The 19404-nt window shown below is 39.8% G+C and overlaps 1 protein-coding gene across 2 annotated transcripts in view; it reads left to right on the top strand.

Annotated features, from left to right (window-relative positions):
• Positions 1 to 19404, top strand: part of Abca13 (ATP binding cassette subfamily A member 13) — a 440297-nt gene that overhangs the window by 381089 nt on the left and 39804 nt on the right. For both annotated transcript variants that reach the window (XM_060365661.1, XM_060365662.1), the window contains exons 57-59: positions 831 to 965; positions 8185 to 8288; positions 17043 to 17135. In XM_060365661.1, coding sequence (XP_060221644.1) covers positions 831 to 965; positions 8185 to 8288; positions 17043 to 17135 — 332 coding nt within the window. The remainder of the gene's footprint in view (positions 1 to 830; positions 966 to 8184; positions 8289 to 17042; positions 17136 to 19404) is intronic.

The raw sequence follows: 19404 nt of genomic DNA on the forward strand, positions 1-19404 counted from the left end.
TTCAAACAAAATACCTAATTTGGGTCCCATGTAAGAGACAGAAATGGAGACAGAAAAGAAGTGGTTTAGGGCAAATTATTCTGGGGAATACAAGCCTAAATGTAGTCTTAAGAGTTTCAGCTGATAGCTTTCATGGAGGATTGAGATTTACATTAAAATTTAATGGTAAGCGGGCTCTCAAATGTGTGGTAAGAAACAGATTAGAATGTGGAGAGAAGAGAGGCTGTGAGCCTGAGGGTAAGGGCATCAGTGCCAACCCAAGTGACTGAGGATACGTGTAAGTTCTGTTGAATGAATCATAGTCTTGTGAAGTGATCAGATAGTTCCCAACAGCTGTGAAGAGGAAACTGGTCCCATCTTTCCCCAACCTGGATACAATGTAAACTGACCACTGAATGAATAGATGGTGTCATGGCCTACCAGGATGAAAGGGATAACCCTTTCTTGTATTAATACAGACAGTTCCCTCCTTCAGTGTCATTGCCCTGGAGGTTTTGGTGCCTCACTTTCTTCTTTTCTTTTCTATCCAACTCCTTCTCAGCCTTCCTTTGGGCCCTCTTTACTCTACTCACCTGAATGTGGATATTAACCTAGACTGAGCATTGATTCGGAGTCCTCAGATTACCAGACCTGTATTTGGCCATCCTAAGTGTCCATAGACGTGGAACCTTTTTCTCCCCGTTCTTTCCAATTAAATGGGTTGAGGAGCTCCTCTGTTCCTCAGCTTGTGGGAGAGTATTCCTGGCACGGTGGGCAGGAGCAGAAGCCAAGGGACACCCTGGTCATGTGAGCATCGTGGATAACTTCATGGATAAGCTCCTCTCTTCCAGGTGGCTGCCGACCTGGTGCGACGCCTGCACCTTGAATCTCATGTGGACAAACCTGTGGCCACTTACAGTGGGGGCACTAGACGGAAGCTCTCCACAGCCCTGGCCCTGGTGGGGAAGCCTGACATCCTTTTATTGGTGAGTGGTTGAAAAACCAGAGTTGTGTTGATGCAAAATTATTTCAATTTTCAAAACTTCTCCAGAGACTTCAGGACTTGTTACACTGAGTCTATAGACCAATAGACTCTGCTCCCCTAAGTGAATAGTTCCCAATGTATTGTAAGGTACCAGTGTCATTTTACATAAGTCAGACATTTTTCTTTTGGCAGTTTTACATAAAAATGTTAACATTAAATGAATATTAAAATATTAGCATTCATCTTTTATCTGAAACAAATATCTGTTTACCTTTTTAATATTTATTTATAGTTTTTGTTTACTTATTTTTGGAATTATAATAAAATTGTAACATTTCTGCTTTCTTTCTCCCTCCAAATTCTCTAATATATTCTCCCTGCTTTCTTTTAAATTCATGACCCCTTAATTGTTATTGCATGCATATATGTATATGCATACATATATACATATATGTTTAAATGTAACTTGATCAATCTGTATAATGTTACTTGTATGTACATATTCAGAGCTGACCATTTGGTATTGGATAACCAATTGGTGTGATCTTCCCTAGTGAATATCTTCCCTGGCAAATTCCTTTGAAGTCTACTTATAGGTTTATATTTATTATAAGCTATAGTGACACATACCTATGGTAAATAATGAGGATGAGCATCAGAATATTCTGTGTTTAATTTAGAATCTCCCCAAATCCATGCACTAACAGCTTTTTTCATAGCTCTTAGTGATATGAGAGGTAGTAGAATCTCTCAAAGAGTGGTTCTCAGTCTTTCTAATGTTGTGACCCTTTAATACAGTTCCTCATGTTGTGGTGACCCCAAATCAAAAAGTTATTTCATTGCTATTTCATAACTATACTTTTATTACGACTTTGAATTATAATATAAATATCTGATATACAGGGCATCTGATATGCAATCCCCGAAGGGGCCACACAGGTTGAGAACATTGTTCTAAGTGGTCTGAGCAGGTCTTTAGGTCATTGTAGGAGTGTTCTAAATGGGTAGGAAGGTTCTTTTTCAATACTTGGCCACGAAGAAGAAAGTATTGCTCAACTACACATACTTGCTGTGATGTACTGACTTGTCTTTACGTAGAACCAACAAGGGGGTCAGTCTTCGATTGGGCCTCTAAAATAAAGCTATACAAAGCGTTCTTTCTTTGTAAGATGATTCTCTCAAGTATTTCGTATAGTGATGGAAAGCTTTCTAACACATCCATGCAACATGGATACAGAGGTGGGCAGAGGCAGTTCTAGAAAGTGATAGAGTAGGAGCATGGCCTGAGTCAAGGCAGCCTGCCATTTGTCTGGGAATAGCCAATTCAGGTTACTTTTAGCTTGGTGGAGAGGATTTGCTATCAATGAACAGTGCCAGATGCTGTGTATTTAAAAATTGCTCTAACAGTTCACAATTCCACTTACACAAGTGAAGAACATTGTTCCTTTGCCATTGATAGATTTATAATCACCACAGTCAATCCAAAGCTGCATCTTGGAAGACAGTTCCAGGAGCATTAAAAGTTATCTTTGTATATTATTGTTTACACATTAAAACATTTCCCTGAGGACGTTAATGGAGAACCAGAAGATCTATGTTAGAAAAAAAAAAAAGATTTTGTTATCTAATGGTCGGAACTCAGAAACCCTGCTTGCTCTTAGTTTGCTATTAAATGGTCCAATGACAATGCTATTTATTCATTATAATGGGATATATATATATATATATATTAGCTTTCCCCATTGTTCTATTACATTGTCCTATCAAGGTGAAGGAGGCTGTGTTGAGTTTAGAGGTTCCTAGCACTCATCGCTTCTGACTGGATGATCACACACTCATCTACCCATGGTGTGTTTTCTCATTTCAATGAAGGGGCCTGTACTCTGGAACCGTTTCCTTGTATCACTTTATACATAAGTTTCTCTTCTTTCACATATTCTCATTTCCACTCACTGAGAGTGCCCTAGACCCTGGCACAGTGGCCAAGTGACCACTTGTAAATGTGCCACTACAGTTCCTTACTGTGTTCTTGCACATTTGTGCTTGTTGTCTCTTTGTCTCAAAGCAGTATTCTTAATGTGTCTGTCTCATGGAGATGTTGAAAGCAGTAAACTGAGTAATCTATATTAAATGTGTTGCCCGGCACCTGGGGAGTTACTGTGATGGTGTTCAAGTCATCTGATTAAAGCAATGCCTTTGACATTCTCTACATAGAGAAGAAGAACAAGAATCTGGAAAGTTTAAACTCGGACACTCAACCTCCTGCCCAAGCAAAACTAGATCCCACTTTTTATTATTTTCTTACTAATCAGTGCACATATATCACTTGATTTGCAGGAAAAGAAAACCCAAATCAAGTGTTTGTTTTTCTGTTCAGTGTTCCTCCCACATTCCCCTTTCTGCTTTCCTCTTTGGGGGAAGTTGATGGCCAGAAGCTCTTAAGAGATATATGCTTAGTGCTCCCTGACTGCAAAAAGCACAGACATGCATCACACAGCTGGGCAAGATTTCCCTTAGAAGTGGTTCAGATAACAAGTACTTGGTAGTTTATTGAAGAGGAAAGCTTCAGGTTCCAAGAAACTTCAATTTATTTGCTGCTTTTCAATAAATGATGTCTTTTCTACTATCATATATCTTTCTGGTGGAGGCCATTCTGAAAGTTTATGGAAGTAGAGGTTTCATTTTAAAAACATTATGCTTGGCTTTCCTTACCAGATCCCCAAGAGAAACCAGGCTGTTGTGAAAATATGTCCCCTCCCTGAAGTCTTATTGAAGCATCATTGATGAATAACAGCTGCATAAATGTAGAGTATATAATGTGATATTTTAATATAAACACTCATTTGTAATGATGACCACAGCCAAGTTGAATGACCTCACTTACTGACATCAGCTGGTGAGGAGAAAATTTCAACCACACAACGCAGTGTTTCTGATTGATCCTGTTGGGCCACTTATCCCACTATCAATCAGGTTATCACAGGCTCAGTCACTCAGAGAACAGGGAATCCCTCACTCTTGTAGAGGTTGGGCATCCTGGATCAGGGCGCCTACAGGTATAAGTGTTTAGTGATAATCCATGTTTAAGATGGCTTTAACTGTGACTCCTCTAGAGCGGAGGGGAGGAATGCGGTGTCTTCATGTGGCAGAAGTCACCACTATGAAAAAGGATGACCTCTCTATCACCCTCATTTTTAGGTAAACCAAGGACATGAGGATAGAACCTTCTTGATATAATCACTCCCCAATACCCCTTCTCCAAGTCCAGTTGCATTCTATCTCAACTTGTATATTGGAGAGCACAAAATATTCCAGCCATGGGAATCTCCAATTCAGAGTTGATTCCAACTGGTTAACCCGCCAAAGTGTCTACCCAGTTTCACCATGTTCTGCTCTAGAAGCTGACATTCTGTTCCTTGTTTCTATGAGTGTTTTGAGGTTTTGTGCAGTTGATCTCCTTCCTCTATTTCCCCTTGTATATGCCCCACTGAATTCATGACTTCCTCTTTACTTATTATTGTCACACACACACACACACACACACACACACACACACACGAACTACTGAGCCTTTTTGTGTTGCTTATATGTGTATTTTTTTTTCCATTTTGACCATTTGGAATTGGATAACTTATCAGGAAGTTTATGGATCAAATGGATTCTTCCTCTGTCCACATCCATTGATTTCCAGTAGCTCTTCATCCAGATGTGGTATCTTATGGAATTTTCTCCATCCACACTGATATCTAGACTGCTGTGGTCATTATACAAGTAATCACATTGCTAAGATTTTATGGGTGCAACTTCCCTGTATTTCTAAAAGATGTTATGTGATAGCAGGCTCTGTGGTGCTGGTGCTCTGGTCCTTATATTTCCTACTTTCTGACATGATGTTTCTGAGTCTTATGTGTAGGTTGGATTGTATCAACTGGTGTGAGCCATCCCAGGGTCACTTATTCTCTCTATATTGACCAGTTCTGAATCTCTGTAATAGTCTCCATCTGTTGCAAAAAAAGAAGATTCCTTGTTGAAAGAGGAGAACTATACTTATCTGTGAATATAAGGATAAATATTTAGAATACAGTTAAAATTACCTTGATATAAAAATGGCAGTAGTAGGTTATCTTTTAGGGTCTATCTTCTTTTTAGCTATGAATAGTTCGATAGGTTTGCAATGGCAGACATGAATAATGCCTTAAGTATAATTAAACTGACAAAAGTGCCACTATTGGATCACTGGAGATATTTTATCAGGATAGTCATTGTTGTGGTCCACAGGTTTTACATGTGCATAGGACTGCTGCTTACTTTTCTCTTACACAGCACCTTCCAATACTGTGAAAGCTAGTACTCAGGGAGGAGGCTTCAAGGGCAGATACATCTTTCTTCCTCTAAGTCCTGCCCAACATTTATGTTGTTTTCAGTAACTGTGTCTTACTTATAAGTTCTAGGAGCCAACCAAGAACTGACCCTGCAGTTTTGTTAGATAGTTTATTGCTCTTAGGGTAACATTATCACCCTGTGTGGCATGTTCACTTAAAAATGGAGTACACACACACACACACACACACACACACACACACAAACATAAAATAATATTTTTCTATGTCTTTTTCAGATATCCATAGTATTTATTTTCTTCCTTCTTTCCCTCTCCTGCTGCAACCCTCAGTTCATGTCCCCATGCTGTATTTTTTTCCTACCCCACTTCAAAGCACCTGTGTCTTATTGTCTCCCTCTCTAGAGCTTCTCAATTTTAATCCATGAAATCTGATGTTGGGCGCTTTCCCAAATTGACTGCTGTGAATAGTGATGAAGTAGATGTGTTAGCGCATGCCTGCATGCCATCATTCTCATTTCATTGCCTTTGGCTGTGTGCACAGGAGTGGATCTTTTGGGTCCCATGACCATGTGGTTGCTTCCTCCAGCATCGACCTGTAATGACTGTTTCAATTTACCTTTGCCCAAGACCAGCCCTTTCCCCATGTGAATGCTTTCTTCAGTATTTTTCAATATTTTCCTCTTTCTCCAATGATTACCTAATTTTAAATAGCTTACATTTATAACTTCTTCATTATTTAGCAGAAACTCTGTTACACTCATTAATTTTTTTAATTTTAATTTTTCTTTTTTATATTAATTACAGTTTATTCACTTTGTATCCTGGCTGTAGCCCCTTCCCTCATCTCCTCCCAATCCCACCCACCTTCCCTCATCTCCTCCCAAGACCCAGTGATAGGGGAGGTCCTCCTCCCCTTCCATCTGACCCTAGCCTATCAGGCTCATCAGGACTGGCTGCATTGTTTTCCTCTATGGCCTGGTAAAGCTGCTCCCCCTTCAGGGGGAGGTGATCAAAGAGCCAGCCACTGAGCTCATGTCAGGGACAGTCCCTGTTCCCCTTACTAGTGTACCCACTTGGACACTGAGCTGCCATGGGCTACATCTTCGCAGGGGTTCTAGGTTATCTCCATGCATGGTTGTTGGTTGGAGTATCAGTCTCAGAAAAGACCCCTGGGCCAAGATTTTTTTGGTTCTCTTGCTCTCCTTGTGGAGCTCCTGTCCCCTCCAGGTCTTTCTATCTCTCCCTTCTTTCATAAGCTTCCCTGCACTCTTCCCAAAGTTTGGCTAGAGTCTCAGCATCTGCTTTAACACCCTGCTGGATAGAGTCTTTCAAAGGCCTTCTGTGGTAGGCTCCTATCCTGTTTCCTGTTTTCTCCTTCTTGAGATGTCCATCTTGTTTGCTTTTTGAGTGAGGATTTTTCATATTACTGAGGGTCCTGCTTCTTGATTAGCTTTTTAGGTGTACAGATTTTAGTACATTTTCCTATATTATATGTCAAATGTCCACTTATAAGTGAGTATATACCATGTGTGCCTTTCTGCTTCTGGGAGACCTCACTCAGGATGATCTTTTTTAGATTCCATATTTTGCCTGCAAATTTCATGTTTTCCTTGTTTTTTATTGCTGAGTAGTATTCCATTGTGTAAATGTACCACAATTTCTGTATCCATTCCTCAATTGAGGGATACCTGGGTTGTTTCCAGGATCTGGCTATTATGAATAAAGCTGCTACAAACATGGTTGAGAAAATGTCCTTGTTGTGTACTTGAGCATATTTTGGTTATATGCCTATGAGTGGTATAGCTGGATCTTGAGGAAGCACTGTTCCTAACTGGCTGAGAAAGCGTATACTCATTATTTTATTCACTGAAGTTCCTGCTTCAGATTTACTATTAGCACCTCATACCTGATTCTCATCTCTTTTACAACCACTGTTTTGTTCATATTGTTTTCTGATGCACTTGGCTTCTCTAGTTGTAATTTCTTGTAGCTCACTGAGCTTTCTGAAGATAATAATTTCCAGTCTTGTCACTCAACTTCCAATTCTTCATTACACTGAGGTTGTTACTGTGTGCATTTGGTACCATCATAGTTGCATGGAATCCTTCATTGCTCTCTCAGATCTGAAGCACTCATCTTGTAGGCCTGTCTTCATAACTACTTTTTGGAGGGATACCTTCACCAGGCAGTCAGATGAATGATTCTTGGCCAATTCTACATGTATATTTAGAACTTTGGCTATCTGTGGCAGGTGTATGTAAATTCTTAGGGTTTTATGTCTTTTTTAAGCACACAGAGTTTTGGCATGAACTCTCTAAGAACTTTCTGTCTATTTTCTTAAGGAAGTTCCCCATATATTCATTCTTGTATGTTCTTGTCCTGCAAAATCATGACAGTTGTTTGTGAGAGAATTGCTGTTTGCTATCCACATAACCTCAGATACCCACCAACACAAAGGGCCTCGGAGGCATGCAGAGTGCTTGGACCCTACATACTATTTAAGAGGGGCTTAATCAAGGCCTCACAGCATGTAGAGTCTGGTCCTTAGCCTGTCTTTGCTCTTTCTAACATCACCAGGCATTTCCCAGGACCAAAGATGCCAATAACTAAGGTATAATGAGAAGCATTGTAATTAGTTATAATAATTAAGGCCTTTGTGTGATCTTCTGCAGAAGTGAAAGTTCCAGGATCTCATGCGTCACTTCTCTTCCCTCTGTGCCCTGAATGTGTAGGAGAGAAGGGAAGCCAATGGAAAGTTGCCTGTTCATATTACAGTAAGGGTTTCCTCCCTGCCAGGGTCTATAATCATGTGATAGTAGATGCCTGTTCCTGTCTGTGTTTACCAAATGACCATCACTGTGTGTTTTCTTCCTCTTAGGATGAACCCAGCTCTGGGATGGACCCATGCTCTAAGCGGTATCTGTGGCAAACAATAACACAGGAGGTTCAGGATGGCTGTGCTGCGGTGCTAACCTCTCACAGGTGAACTGTCCCCTCTGATTGCCAGTTTCTGAACAAGCCTTGGTAGCAATAAGGTCACCTAGAGAGTGGAAAAGAAGTGCCTTCATTAGTCTTCAGTTTCTGGAGCCCTTTGGGAGACTAAAGCAGAGGTTATACCAGCTCGCCAATGCCTACAGAGGAACAGAGATAGAACTGGAGCCTTTCTATGATCTGTGCCCATACATCCTTTCTAGCTGTCATTTCTCCAACTCTGTCTGCTCTTCTTAAGGATCCCTGACTTCTTCGCACCCAGGGGTCCCCTGTTCCCACCTGTAAATCGTCTGAAATGCATGCCCAACCTGTTACTGGATCGCATTACAGCCTTAATTTTGTGTTTGGAATTCTCCACCCAGCTTAATTCTCCTCTCAGCTTAATGAAACACTTATGTGCCATGCAGCAATACAAATGTAGATTTCATGAAACTATTACACGGAGAGCAATAGCATTTGGCTAATGACAACCCTGAAGATGAAATGGAAATCGGTTATGAGTTCAGGCTTTATTTTGCTTCTATGTATAACTAAAATATGCTATGACTAAGGCATCAAGAACTGTTAAGATCTGAAATTTGACTTGGGCATTTTGTATTCATAGAATTATATAATATGTATACAGTTTACCTCACCACTTTCACTTTGCTTATAGCATGTATTAGTAGTTAAAGCATATAATTATATGCATTACATATATCAGTAATTTCTTCCTTATCCTTGCCAAACAGTGCATGATTAACGCTTTAAGAAATAGGGCTGGCACTATGGCTCAGTGGGTAAAAGCACTTGCTGGGCAAGTCTGAAGTCCCAGGTTTGATTTCCCAAACCCACAGCAGAGAAACAACCCCTAAAAGCTGTCTTCTGACCCCCATAGCATGCCACAAACATGCACGTGCCCATAGTTAGACACAGACAACAACAACACTCACACAAGATTAAAAAACAGACAGAGATTAACTGTGCACCCACATCCGTGACATGTAGATGCATTTATCCAGACTTGTCTAGAGTGTAACACTTGCTACAGTGAGAAAACCTTCAGAGACACACAATAGCATCATCCGAATACATGCTTGCAGTGCCTTTCCTTTTGGTGTTGCGCATTCCATGGCTTTGGAAAAGTACACAATTTCAAGATCCATCCTAACTTCATACACTGCCTGAAAAGTTCCCAATGTTCCCTTCCCTCTCCTGACCTCTGGCATTCAGTTTATTGCCTCTGTAGTTTTGCCTTTTCCAGAAGTCACACATCTGGACTCCTCCTAAGCTTTTCAAAGCTGGGTTGTTTTTTTCTCCTTATTTCCTTCACGTTTTCTCCTGGTTTGCAAGGCGATTGCCTTTCAAGAGAGAGCAATACTCTATTGTCTGGCTGTGCTGAAGTTTATTTATCTGCTCACATACTGACAGATGCTTTGATTACTGACAAGTTTGGGTAATTACGAGTAAAGCTGTTATAAACATCCATGTGCAGGTTTTTATGTGGATGTTTTTCAGACCTTTTGAATAAATGCCAAGCAGCTTGATTGTTGGCCTGTGCAGTGAGCTCATGTTTGACTTGCGGAGAAACTCTTTTTCCTTTGGTGGTAATACAAACTGAACCCAGAGGCTCACACATACTAGGCAAGTGTTTTGCCACTGAGCTATAGCCCTGTCCCTCTTACCTCTTATTTTCAGGCTAGTCCTCAAAGTTGCCCAGGCTACCCTTCAATTTCCTTCATAGTTCAGGATGAACTTAAAATTGTATCTTAGACTCCCAAGTCAGTGGGACTAAGGACCTTTTCACAAGGTCCATAGTACCAGTCCTTTCTTGTTATATTTTTTGTGAACTTATATTTATACTATATTATTTAGTTAGAAAGGGTTATACATAGTAGTGTTAGATCCTGCATGAAAATCTCTTGTTGGGTATATGATGCCAAATGCTTTCTCTTGGTCTGTGTCTGTAAATATGAATATTTGAAGATTTTTATTAATTTTAACTGCTCTCTGTTTTTGTGGTTTGCACTTCAGTATTATAGCTAAGAACTTTTTGTGCCCAATTCATGAGAATGTTTATCCTAAGACAGGTTAGTACTGTTAGGTCTTAATAATCTTTGCTATATTTAAAGCTACTTTACAGATAGATAAGGAAAGAGTCTCAACATACTCTTACACATGTGTATATCCAGTTGTTCCAGAACTGTTTTGTGGTAAAGCTACTCATTCCCCATCATATAATTGGAGGTGTGTTGTGGGAAATTGGCTCGCTGTGATGGACACTGACCCTCTCTCTTGTTGGGATATGCTTCTGTACTCAGTACACACCACCGTTCCAATTCCAGGGCTTTCTTCGAGGCTCCACCAATAAACAATGCCCATTTTCCAGCCTTTTCCCTCTCCTACTGAAGTTTTCTTCCACTCAGAAATGTTTTCTAGTCTCCTCTGTGTTTTACTCTTGATACAACTTATTTACTTTATATCCTGATTGTAGCCCCCTCCTTTGTCTTCTACCGATCCCATGCTCCCTCCCTCATACCCCTTATCTCTCTCCCCTAGTCCAAGAAAGGGCAAGCCCTCCTCCACTACCATCTGACTCCAGGCTATCAAGTCTCTTCAGGACTGCCTGCATCCTCTTCTTCTGTGGCCTGGCAATGCAACCTTGCTGGGGGGAAGTGATCAAAGAGCAGAAAACAGAGTCCATATCAGAGAGAGCTCCTTTTCCCTTTACTAGGGAATATACCTGGAAACTGAGCTGCCTATTGACTACATCTGAGCAGGGGGTCTATATCCTCTCCATGCATGGTCCGTGGTTGGAGCATCAGTCTCTGTGGGACCCCTTGATCCCAGATTTGTTGGCTTTGTTTGGAAATTTTCCTAGTTTCTTTCTGTTGGTCCTTTTGAACTTCACTATGTTAGCCTTGGGGAAAAGTTCTTTGTGATTTGTATCATTTAAAAGTTACTAGAAAGCCCTTAGATTACCTATAACAGGGAATGAAAACAGGGAGTATAGTCTAATTTTCTGTGTAACCTTTTATTGAAGAATGGGCATATTGAAAACAAGTTTGCAGTTATAGCCATATTTTAATTTAATATTTGTTTTTGTTTCATTTTCTTTCCTTGAGATTTGTTTCAAGATTGGATAATTCCTAAGGACCTTCAAGCCCTCTGATTCTTCCCTCTCCCAACTTGAAACTGGGCATAGGTTTCTGTTGAGTTCTTCAGCTCATCTCATGGCCTCTCCTCTCCCGCCCCCAGTGGCCCATTGTTGAAGCTGGGCAAGGGGAGAGTAGCCTGCAGTTTACAGAGCACAGATTATTATCTTCTCATGGTGCAGTGGCTTTTTGGCATTGTCCTCACAGGGTTACATGCCTATGTGCCTTCGTCCAATCCTGGAGTTCTTAAAAGGCTGGTTTTTAAAATATGTCCAATTTGTAGTTGGCTTTGGGGTCAATTATTTGATAATTTTCTTACTCGGATGTAGCCAGAAATACCACAGTTGAGTTTTTCGTTTTGCTCTGTTTCTCTTCCCAAAGGAAAATTTTGCTGAAACAAATTTGATAGTTATTTGACTTGATAATAATGTGTTTATAGTTTTGCTTTGAATGTTCACGTTGCTCTGGAATTTTAACAATTGCACACTGATAGCTTAACTCTGTTGCTGGTTCCAGGCTGGAGGCTTGATGTCCAACTATGGGTCCTTAGATGGGTTAAATGATATAATGATGAAAATTCTTTCTAGTACTTACAATATATAACATTTACATGTAATTATCATAAACCGTTCTCTCAAAAACACCACGTATCATTGAGATTTCTCTCCTAAATTCTACTATTCATTTGCTTTCACACCAATATTATACATTTGCATATATACATATTTGATTTCTCCCTCGTCATACAACATAAAGACTTGAAAAATGATGAGGGAGGCCTGCATGATTCTATGATTGTAATGCAATGTTTTCCTCTATGTATTCCTTGACACACAGTATCTTGGGAAAACATGGATCAAAAATGGAGAAGAAGAGGGTTGAGAACCAGTATACCCTAGGGAGGACATTCATACGTCCAGTGCTAATGCTGAATTCCAGTGCAACCTTTAAGTCACAATCTCACCTCACCACATATCTGTACCAGGCAGGATAGCCATCCAGAGAAGAAAGTCCAGGCTTACCTTGTTTTTAAGTAAATTACCCATGGTTGATTTTATGGTTAGTACTTTCAGGCTTTATATACTCTTATTCCTATGAAAGACAATCAAATTAAATTCTTTCCTTTGAGCTCTGGTCTTAGATTATGTTGTATCCACATGCTTCATAGTTCAAAAGTTTAGCATGTGATACAATCCATTTAGACCTGCAACATCATTTACTTTGAGGTTAGAACTTATGCTGATAATGATGCAGACCTCCACTTGTCCAAGTGCATTTAAGAAAGTAGTGTAGAACCCAATTAAAAAATGGGGAACAGAGCGAAACAGAGAATGCACAATAGAGGAATATAGAATAACAGAGAAACACTTAAAGAAATGCTCAACATCCTTAGTCAACAGGGAAATGCAAATCAAAATGACCCTGAGATTTCACCTTACACCCATCAGAAAGGCTAAGAGGGTGTGGAGAGGATATAGAGAAAGGGGAACACTCTTCCACTACTGGTGGGAATGTAAACTTGTATAACCACTTTGGAAATCAATCTGACACTTTCTCAGAAAATTAGGAGTAGTGCTTCCTCAAGATCCAGCAATAGAACTCCTAGGCATATATCAAAAATTTGCTCAAGTATACAACAAGGACATTTGCTCAACCATGTTCATAGCAGCTTTGTTTGTAATAACCAGAATCTGGAAACCACCCAGGTATCCCTCAACTGAGGAATGGATACAGAAATTGTGGTACATTTACACAATGGAATACTACTCAGCAATTAAAAACAAGAAAATCATGAAATTTGAAGGAAAATGGTGGGAACTAGAGAAGATCATCCTGAGTGAGGTCTCCCAGAAGCAGAAAGGCACACATGGTGTATACTCACTCATAAGTGGATATTAGACATATAATATAGGATAAGCATACTAAAGTCTGTACACCTAAAGAAGCTAAGCAAGAAGAAGGACCCTGGGTAAGATGATTAATCCTCATTCAGAAAGGAAAATGGGATGGACATACGAAGAGGGAGAAAACAGGGAACAGGACAGGAGTCTACCACAGAGGGTCTCTGAAAGACTCTACCCATCAGGGTATTGAAGCAGACACTGAGACTCATAGCCAAACTTTCGGCAGAGTGAAAGGAATTTTATGAAAGAAGGGGATGATGAAAGACCTAAGGCGAGTCAGGAGCGCTGCAAGTAGAGCAACAGAACCAAAAATCTTGGCCCAGGGGTCTTTTCTGAGACTGATACTTCAACCAACAACCATGCATGGAGAAATCCTAGAATCCCTGCATATATGTAGCCCATGACAGCTCAGTGTCCAAGTAGATACCCTCATAAGGGGAACAGGGACTGTCTCTGACATGAACTCAGTGGCCGGCTCTTTGATCACCTCCCCCTGAGTGTGAGGGGGCAGCCATAGAGAAAGACAATGCAGCCAGTCCTGATGAGACCTGATAGGCTAGGATCATATGGAAGGGGAGGAGTACCTCCCCTATTAATGGACTTGGGGAGGGGCATGGGAGGAGAAGAAAGAACGAGGGTGGGATTGGGAGGGTGTGATGGAGGGGGCTACAGCTGAGATACAAAGTGAATAAATTGTAGTTAATTAAAAGGTAAAAGAAAAGATAGTAGTATAGAAATGACTTTGTGTTCTTCCCATAACACAATCAGAAATATGGTAAGCATATGTTAAAGTCAAACTTGGATTAAATATTAAGCTGTTCTTACAGTGTTTTAAATTTTTAAAAATGAGTGTTGACAGAAGATGACAATGCAGCCACTTCTGATGTGATCTGATAGACTAAGATCAGAAGGAAAGAGAGGAGGACCTCCCCTATCAGTGGACTTGGGGAGGGGCATGCGTGAAGAAGGGGGAGGGAGTGGCTTATGGGGGGATACAAAGTGAATAAAGTGTAATTAATAAAAAAAAAGAAAAGAAAAAAAATTAGTATTGAGCAGTGCAGGGTTGAATACCACAGAATCACAGATGTTCTAGTGTGAGACACTTAAGTAGGACTCTCTAGAGATAACTGTGAGGTACTCAATGTGAACTGGGTTTTCTGTGTGCCTGTCTGTCTACTTTACATACTTTCTCTTTTGCTTAGCTGTGATTGACCTCAGATTCCTTCCTGTTGTCCTGTCAAGGGAAGAACAGACCCGAGTTGAGATCCCTGCAGGGCATGGGATTCCTTAGGTTCCCAGCAGAAGTTCTCACTAGAGGTGTCATAAATAAGTTGTTATATAACTTGAAGTTTCCTGTTTGTAGTTCATAGAATAGGAATCACTGCTATATATGATTTTTCTAAAAGATGTGTCATTTTTTCCACTGTCTCCATATGAGATGACTTTATTTGAAATTCTGAGAGAATGTGTATAGCCAAGTGGGTACTTTCTTGATTTGACAACTCATTATTTTCATTCATAGGGCAATAAAGGGTAAGGAAATTTGCTTTACAGCAAAGAAATAGGGATTGAACAGCTCACAGTCTGTTGATTTATTTTAATTGTTTAGTACTATTTAGTTTGCTAAATTGAATTTTTTATTTTTTAAAATTTATTTATTTTTATTAATTACACTTTATTCACTTTGTATCCCTCCATAAGGTCCTCCCTCCTCCTCTCCCGATCCCATCCTCCCTCCCCCTTCTTCGCGCATGCCCCTCCTCAAGCCCACTGATAGGGGAGGTGCTCCTCCCCTTCCTCCTGATCTTAGTCTATCTGATCTCATCAGGAGTGGCTGATTCTTTGAGAATTCCAGACAGTGGATTTGTTCGTTCTTCAGCTCCTCCCAAATACCCCCATCTCCACCTTTCTTACCTGTCCAACTGCGTGTCTTCAATTTTGTTTAATCTGTTAAGCCCAGTTACTTCTGTTTATAGTTTTGGGAGTCTGGCCATCTTCTGAGGCATAGCTGACTTACTCAGGGCCACGCCATTAAAAGAAACCTGTTAGTTAGGAGTAGGGCTGCATGCCCACTTTTCCCCCTCCATGCTGGCATTTCGTCCGGCTTCGGGTTTCACAGGTATTTGTAATCACTATGAGTTCATAGGTACAACTGCTCCTTCCTATCTGGAAGACACTGTTTCCTTGCAGTCACCCACCTCCCCTGGCTCTTACCATCTTTGCCATCTTCCACAATGATCCTCAAACCTTGGGAGAAAGGGTGTAACATGGACATTCCATATTCTCCAGTCTCTTTTGAAAGTCGCTGTGTTCCAACACTCTTGTTAGAAGGCTGGGATTTTGAATTGTCAAGTATATCAACACCTCTCTCCTCCAGAATGTCTCCTCCACTGTTACAGTTAGAAAGTGCATCCCCATAAGCAAGTTATTACTGTATTTTTACTACCCAGGCTATGCTTGGGCCTCCTTTGTTCTAATGATACTTCTCTGGTATGAATTTATGTGCTTGCTCTTTGTAATTCGTCAGTGTAACAACCTTTTCTAGTGCTGTCTTCCCTCACAGCTTCCCCTACAGAGTCCTTCCTAAGTAATTTTTAAAGTTAAAGTTTTCAATACTTTTATAGAGGTGATTGCATTTTGACTTGTATCATATTATATCTGTGTAATGTAATTTATAAATTATAGTTATTCTGATTATGAATTATAAATGTTTATAATACTATACTGAATATTAAAATAATCTTATAATTTAAATTATACTTACAATTTAAAAGTGTATTTCTAGTATTTTATTGCACATTTAAAATGCTATTAAAATATATATGTTTAAAATTGTGAGGTCTTTGCTTTAATGAAATGTTATTCTTTTAATTTTTTTTACAGTTTTTTTGAGACAGGGTTTCTCTGTATAGCCTTGGCTGTCCTGGACTTACATTGTAAACCAGGCTGACCTCAGACTCAGTGATCTGTTTGCCTCTGCCTCCCTGTGTGCTGGGATTACAGGTGTGTGCCAACGCACCCTTGCTACATTTATTAAAATAGAATTGCCTCACTGTCCACCTTTTCTTTCCTCCTTCCTGCCTCTCTCATGTCATCCCACTCACTCTCAAATCGCTTGCTTATTTTTCTTTGGTTAATATTGATGCACTCATACATGTTATGTACGTGTTTTCACAAATATTTAAATATAAGTTGTAAGTCCATTTTCTTGTTTGTGTGTACATGGTTTCCAGGCTGACCACTTTGTATTGGATTATGAATAAAGAGGAGTCATATTATATTCATTTTTGTTATAACAGTTTCTTATTTTCAATATATTCACTCTTTTTCTTTTTATTGATTTGAGATTTCAATTTTGCTTGTAAATAAAGTTATCTAATTTTCATTATAAAGAAACAACATATTTCTTAAGATCTCTTGTACAAATATATTATATTTCTGAGGATTGCTAAATAGCTGTAACCTATATTTTTTATTAATGATTATTCTCCCAGGCACATAGATCCCAACAATTTCATGATGTAATTGCCCACCTAAATAAAATCTTAGGCATCTTTAAAGCATGTTATTTCCTTTTCATGAGTGTGCTATAGTAAAGTTATACAATTTGGACCAATGGAATTTTTGCTTCCTTTTGATGTCTGAAGCTTGAACAGGGCTTATACCTTTAGGACATGGCTCATTTCTACTTGTTTATTTCCTCACAGCATGGAAGAGTGCGAGGCTCTGTGTACCAGGCTGGCCATAATGGTGGATGGCAGCTTCCAGTGTCTCGGGTCCCCACAGCACATCAAGAACAGGTATTGAGTCTCTTTGTCTGTTTCAATGTTTCCTGTCAACTCAGCAGCGTGATGCCTTGTTGTAACAAAGGCTCTTTCCAAACTGTTTGGTCCAAATAATTTCTCCTGACATCCAGTAGTAGATGAAGGTCCTAGGAAGCTTAGGGACAGTTAAAATAACTGTAATTATCAAGTCAAAGACACAGCAATTCCCAGGCAGTTTCTTTAAAACATTTTGCCTCCTTTTTCCCAGGAGGCACTGTGCCCTCATTGTTTTGACAAAAAAAGAGTGAGGAGAAGATGATTATGGGGTCCAGATAAAGTCTAGAGGGAAAAAAAATAACATCCCTGCTAAAAGAGTGCTTCACCAAAAGGTGATCCCACTATACAACTCGCCACAGCCAGAGTATGTCAGAGTGACTGCTACAACACAATATGTATGCTGAGAAAGGTGTCTGAGGACATAGGGGGTAAAACGGTTGTTGTGTGTCCTCTTTGTTATGGCTGATGAAGACCTACAGACTGTTTCCTGGGTTTATGAATCCATTAGATCTTTCCCACATTAATCATTTCCCCACGTACTTCTTTCATTCACTCCTTGGAAGTTTAATTATTTTCTTACAAGTGTCTGAGAACACTTCATATCTTATTATAAGTTCTCATCTTTTGGAATGACTTGAATGATTTTTATATTCTTTTTCTATGTGTGTGTGTGCGTGTGTGTGTGAAGATAAAGGTGTGTGCAGGTGTCTATGGAGGCTGTAAGGGACACTGGGTCTGTTGGACTCGGAGTTGTAGGTTTTGGTGAGCCATCCGTTGTGGGTGTGAGGATCCAAACCCTGGTTTTCTGATAGAGTAGTCAGAACTTTGACTTTGGGGACATCTCTCTAGCTCCATGGAATCATTTTGTAATTTCTTTTAAATTGCTTAAATGTAATTTTTATACAGAGTAATCTAATATGTTTCACCTTTTTATTGAAAATAGTTTATTTTATTTTATTATACAATGTATCCCGATTACATTTTCCCCTTTCTCTATTTCTCCCGGTGCCTCCCATCTGGATCTTCTCTCTTTTTTTCTATAGAGTAACATGGTCTCTTGCGTTGATAAATCTTTTCATTTAATATTTTTAGGTTAGACTTATGCAACATTCTTGGCAGTTATATGTACCTGCTGTGCATGTGTGTATACATACATATAATGTGTAACTGCCTTTACTTTATGGAAGCCACATCTCTCAGGATGGAAGTAGCACATGAGGGGTGGGTGCCGTGTTTCTAGTGGCTCCAAGTGAGGCATTGTGGCATAGGAGGGTCCACCTTGCTGTTTTTTATGCTTATGACCACACATTTGGGAAATAAACCTATTATAAGCTATTGTCACCATGTGTTCTGCTTATTTTTACTAAGCATCATCAAACAAATAACTTCTCACTCTCTAACCTATACAAATGCTTGTATAAAGCTTTATAGCCCTTTCCTGATTGTCAGATGATTTATATTCAAGTTCAGCTGCCTGCCTTTTGCTTCTTTGCTAAAGTTGGCCACAGGCATGATGGGTAAGAAGCCCATAGAAAGAGCCATCTGCCTGCTGAAACCCTCTGCGGTCTTAACAGTGTCCACCCATTCTAAATTTTGGTACTGATAATGTGAGTTGTAGGTTGAGGCTGAATTGTTGGTGGGTATAAACTACAGAATTTATTTAGCAAGACCTGTTTTGTAGTATAGCCACCAAAGTTAATACAGTTTTTAAGTATACAGTTTATGTTCTCCTGTAATATAATAATAATCAAAATAATCACGTGCAAATACTATTTTGATTAAAAAAAAAAAACCCCACAAGGGATTGCTTCTGGATTTCTATTCCTAGGAATCAGTAACACCATGTAAATTTGATGTGGAGAACAGAAACTCATGTATGGGCCCTTTCTTCTCCATCCTTGGAAATAAAGGGAAATGATATATCAGTAACATTCTGCAAGGAGCAAAGAGCTCACTCTTCGCATCCCTAGCCCTCCTCCCTGACTTTGTAGGGGCAGATCCTAGGAACAGGGATATCTCCCTGTCTCAGTGTGTGGCACTGACTTTCTTACGTATCCTTTGTCCATAGTTCAGTAACTTCCTTATACATAGTGTCCCACTGGTCTCCTTATCATCCCTCCTACCAAGTACATATGACTTCTTCCCCTGGGATCTAAGAACAGCCCACATTCACCCAATAATCGGAGAAGGTCCCCTAACAATATATACCCATTCTTCTACTGTTAGCTAGACATTGAGTATCATCCTG

The sequence above is a fragment of the Meriones unguiculatus genome, chromosome 12 (genome assembly GCF_030254825.1).
Source record: "Meriones unguiculatus strain TT.TT164.6M chromosome 12, Bangor_MerUng_6.1, whole genome shotgun sequence".
Classification (NCBI taxonomy): Eukaryota; Metazoa; Chordata; class Mammalia; order Rodentia; family Muridae; genus Meriones; species Meriones unguiculatus.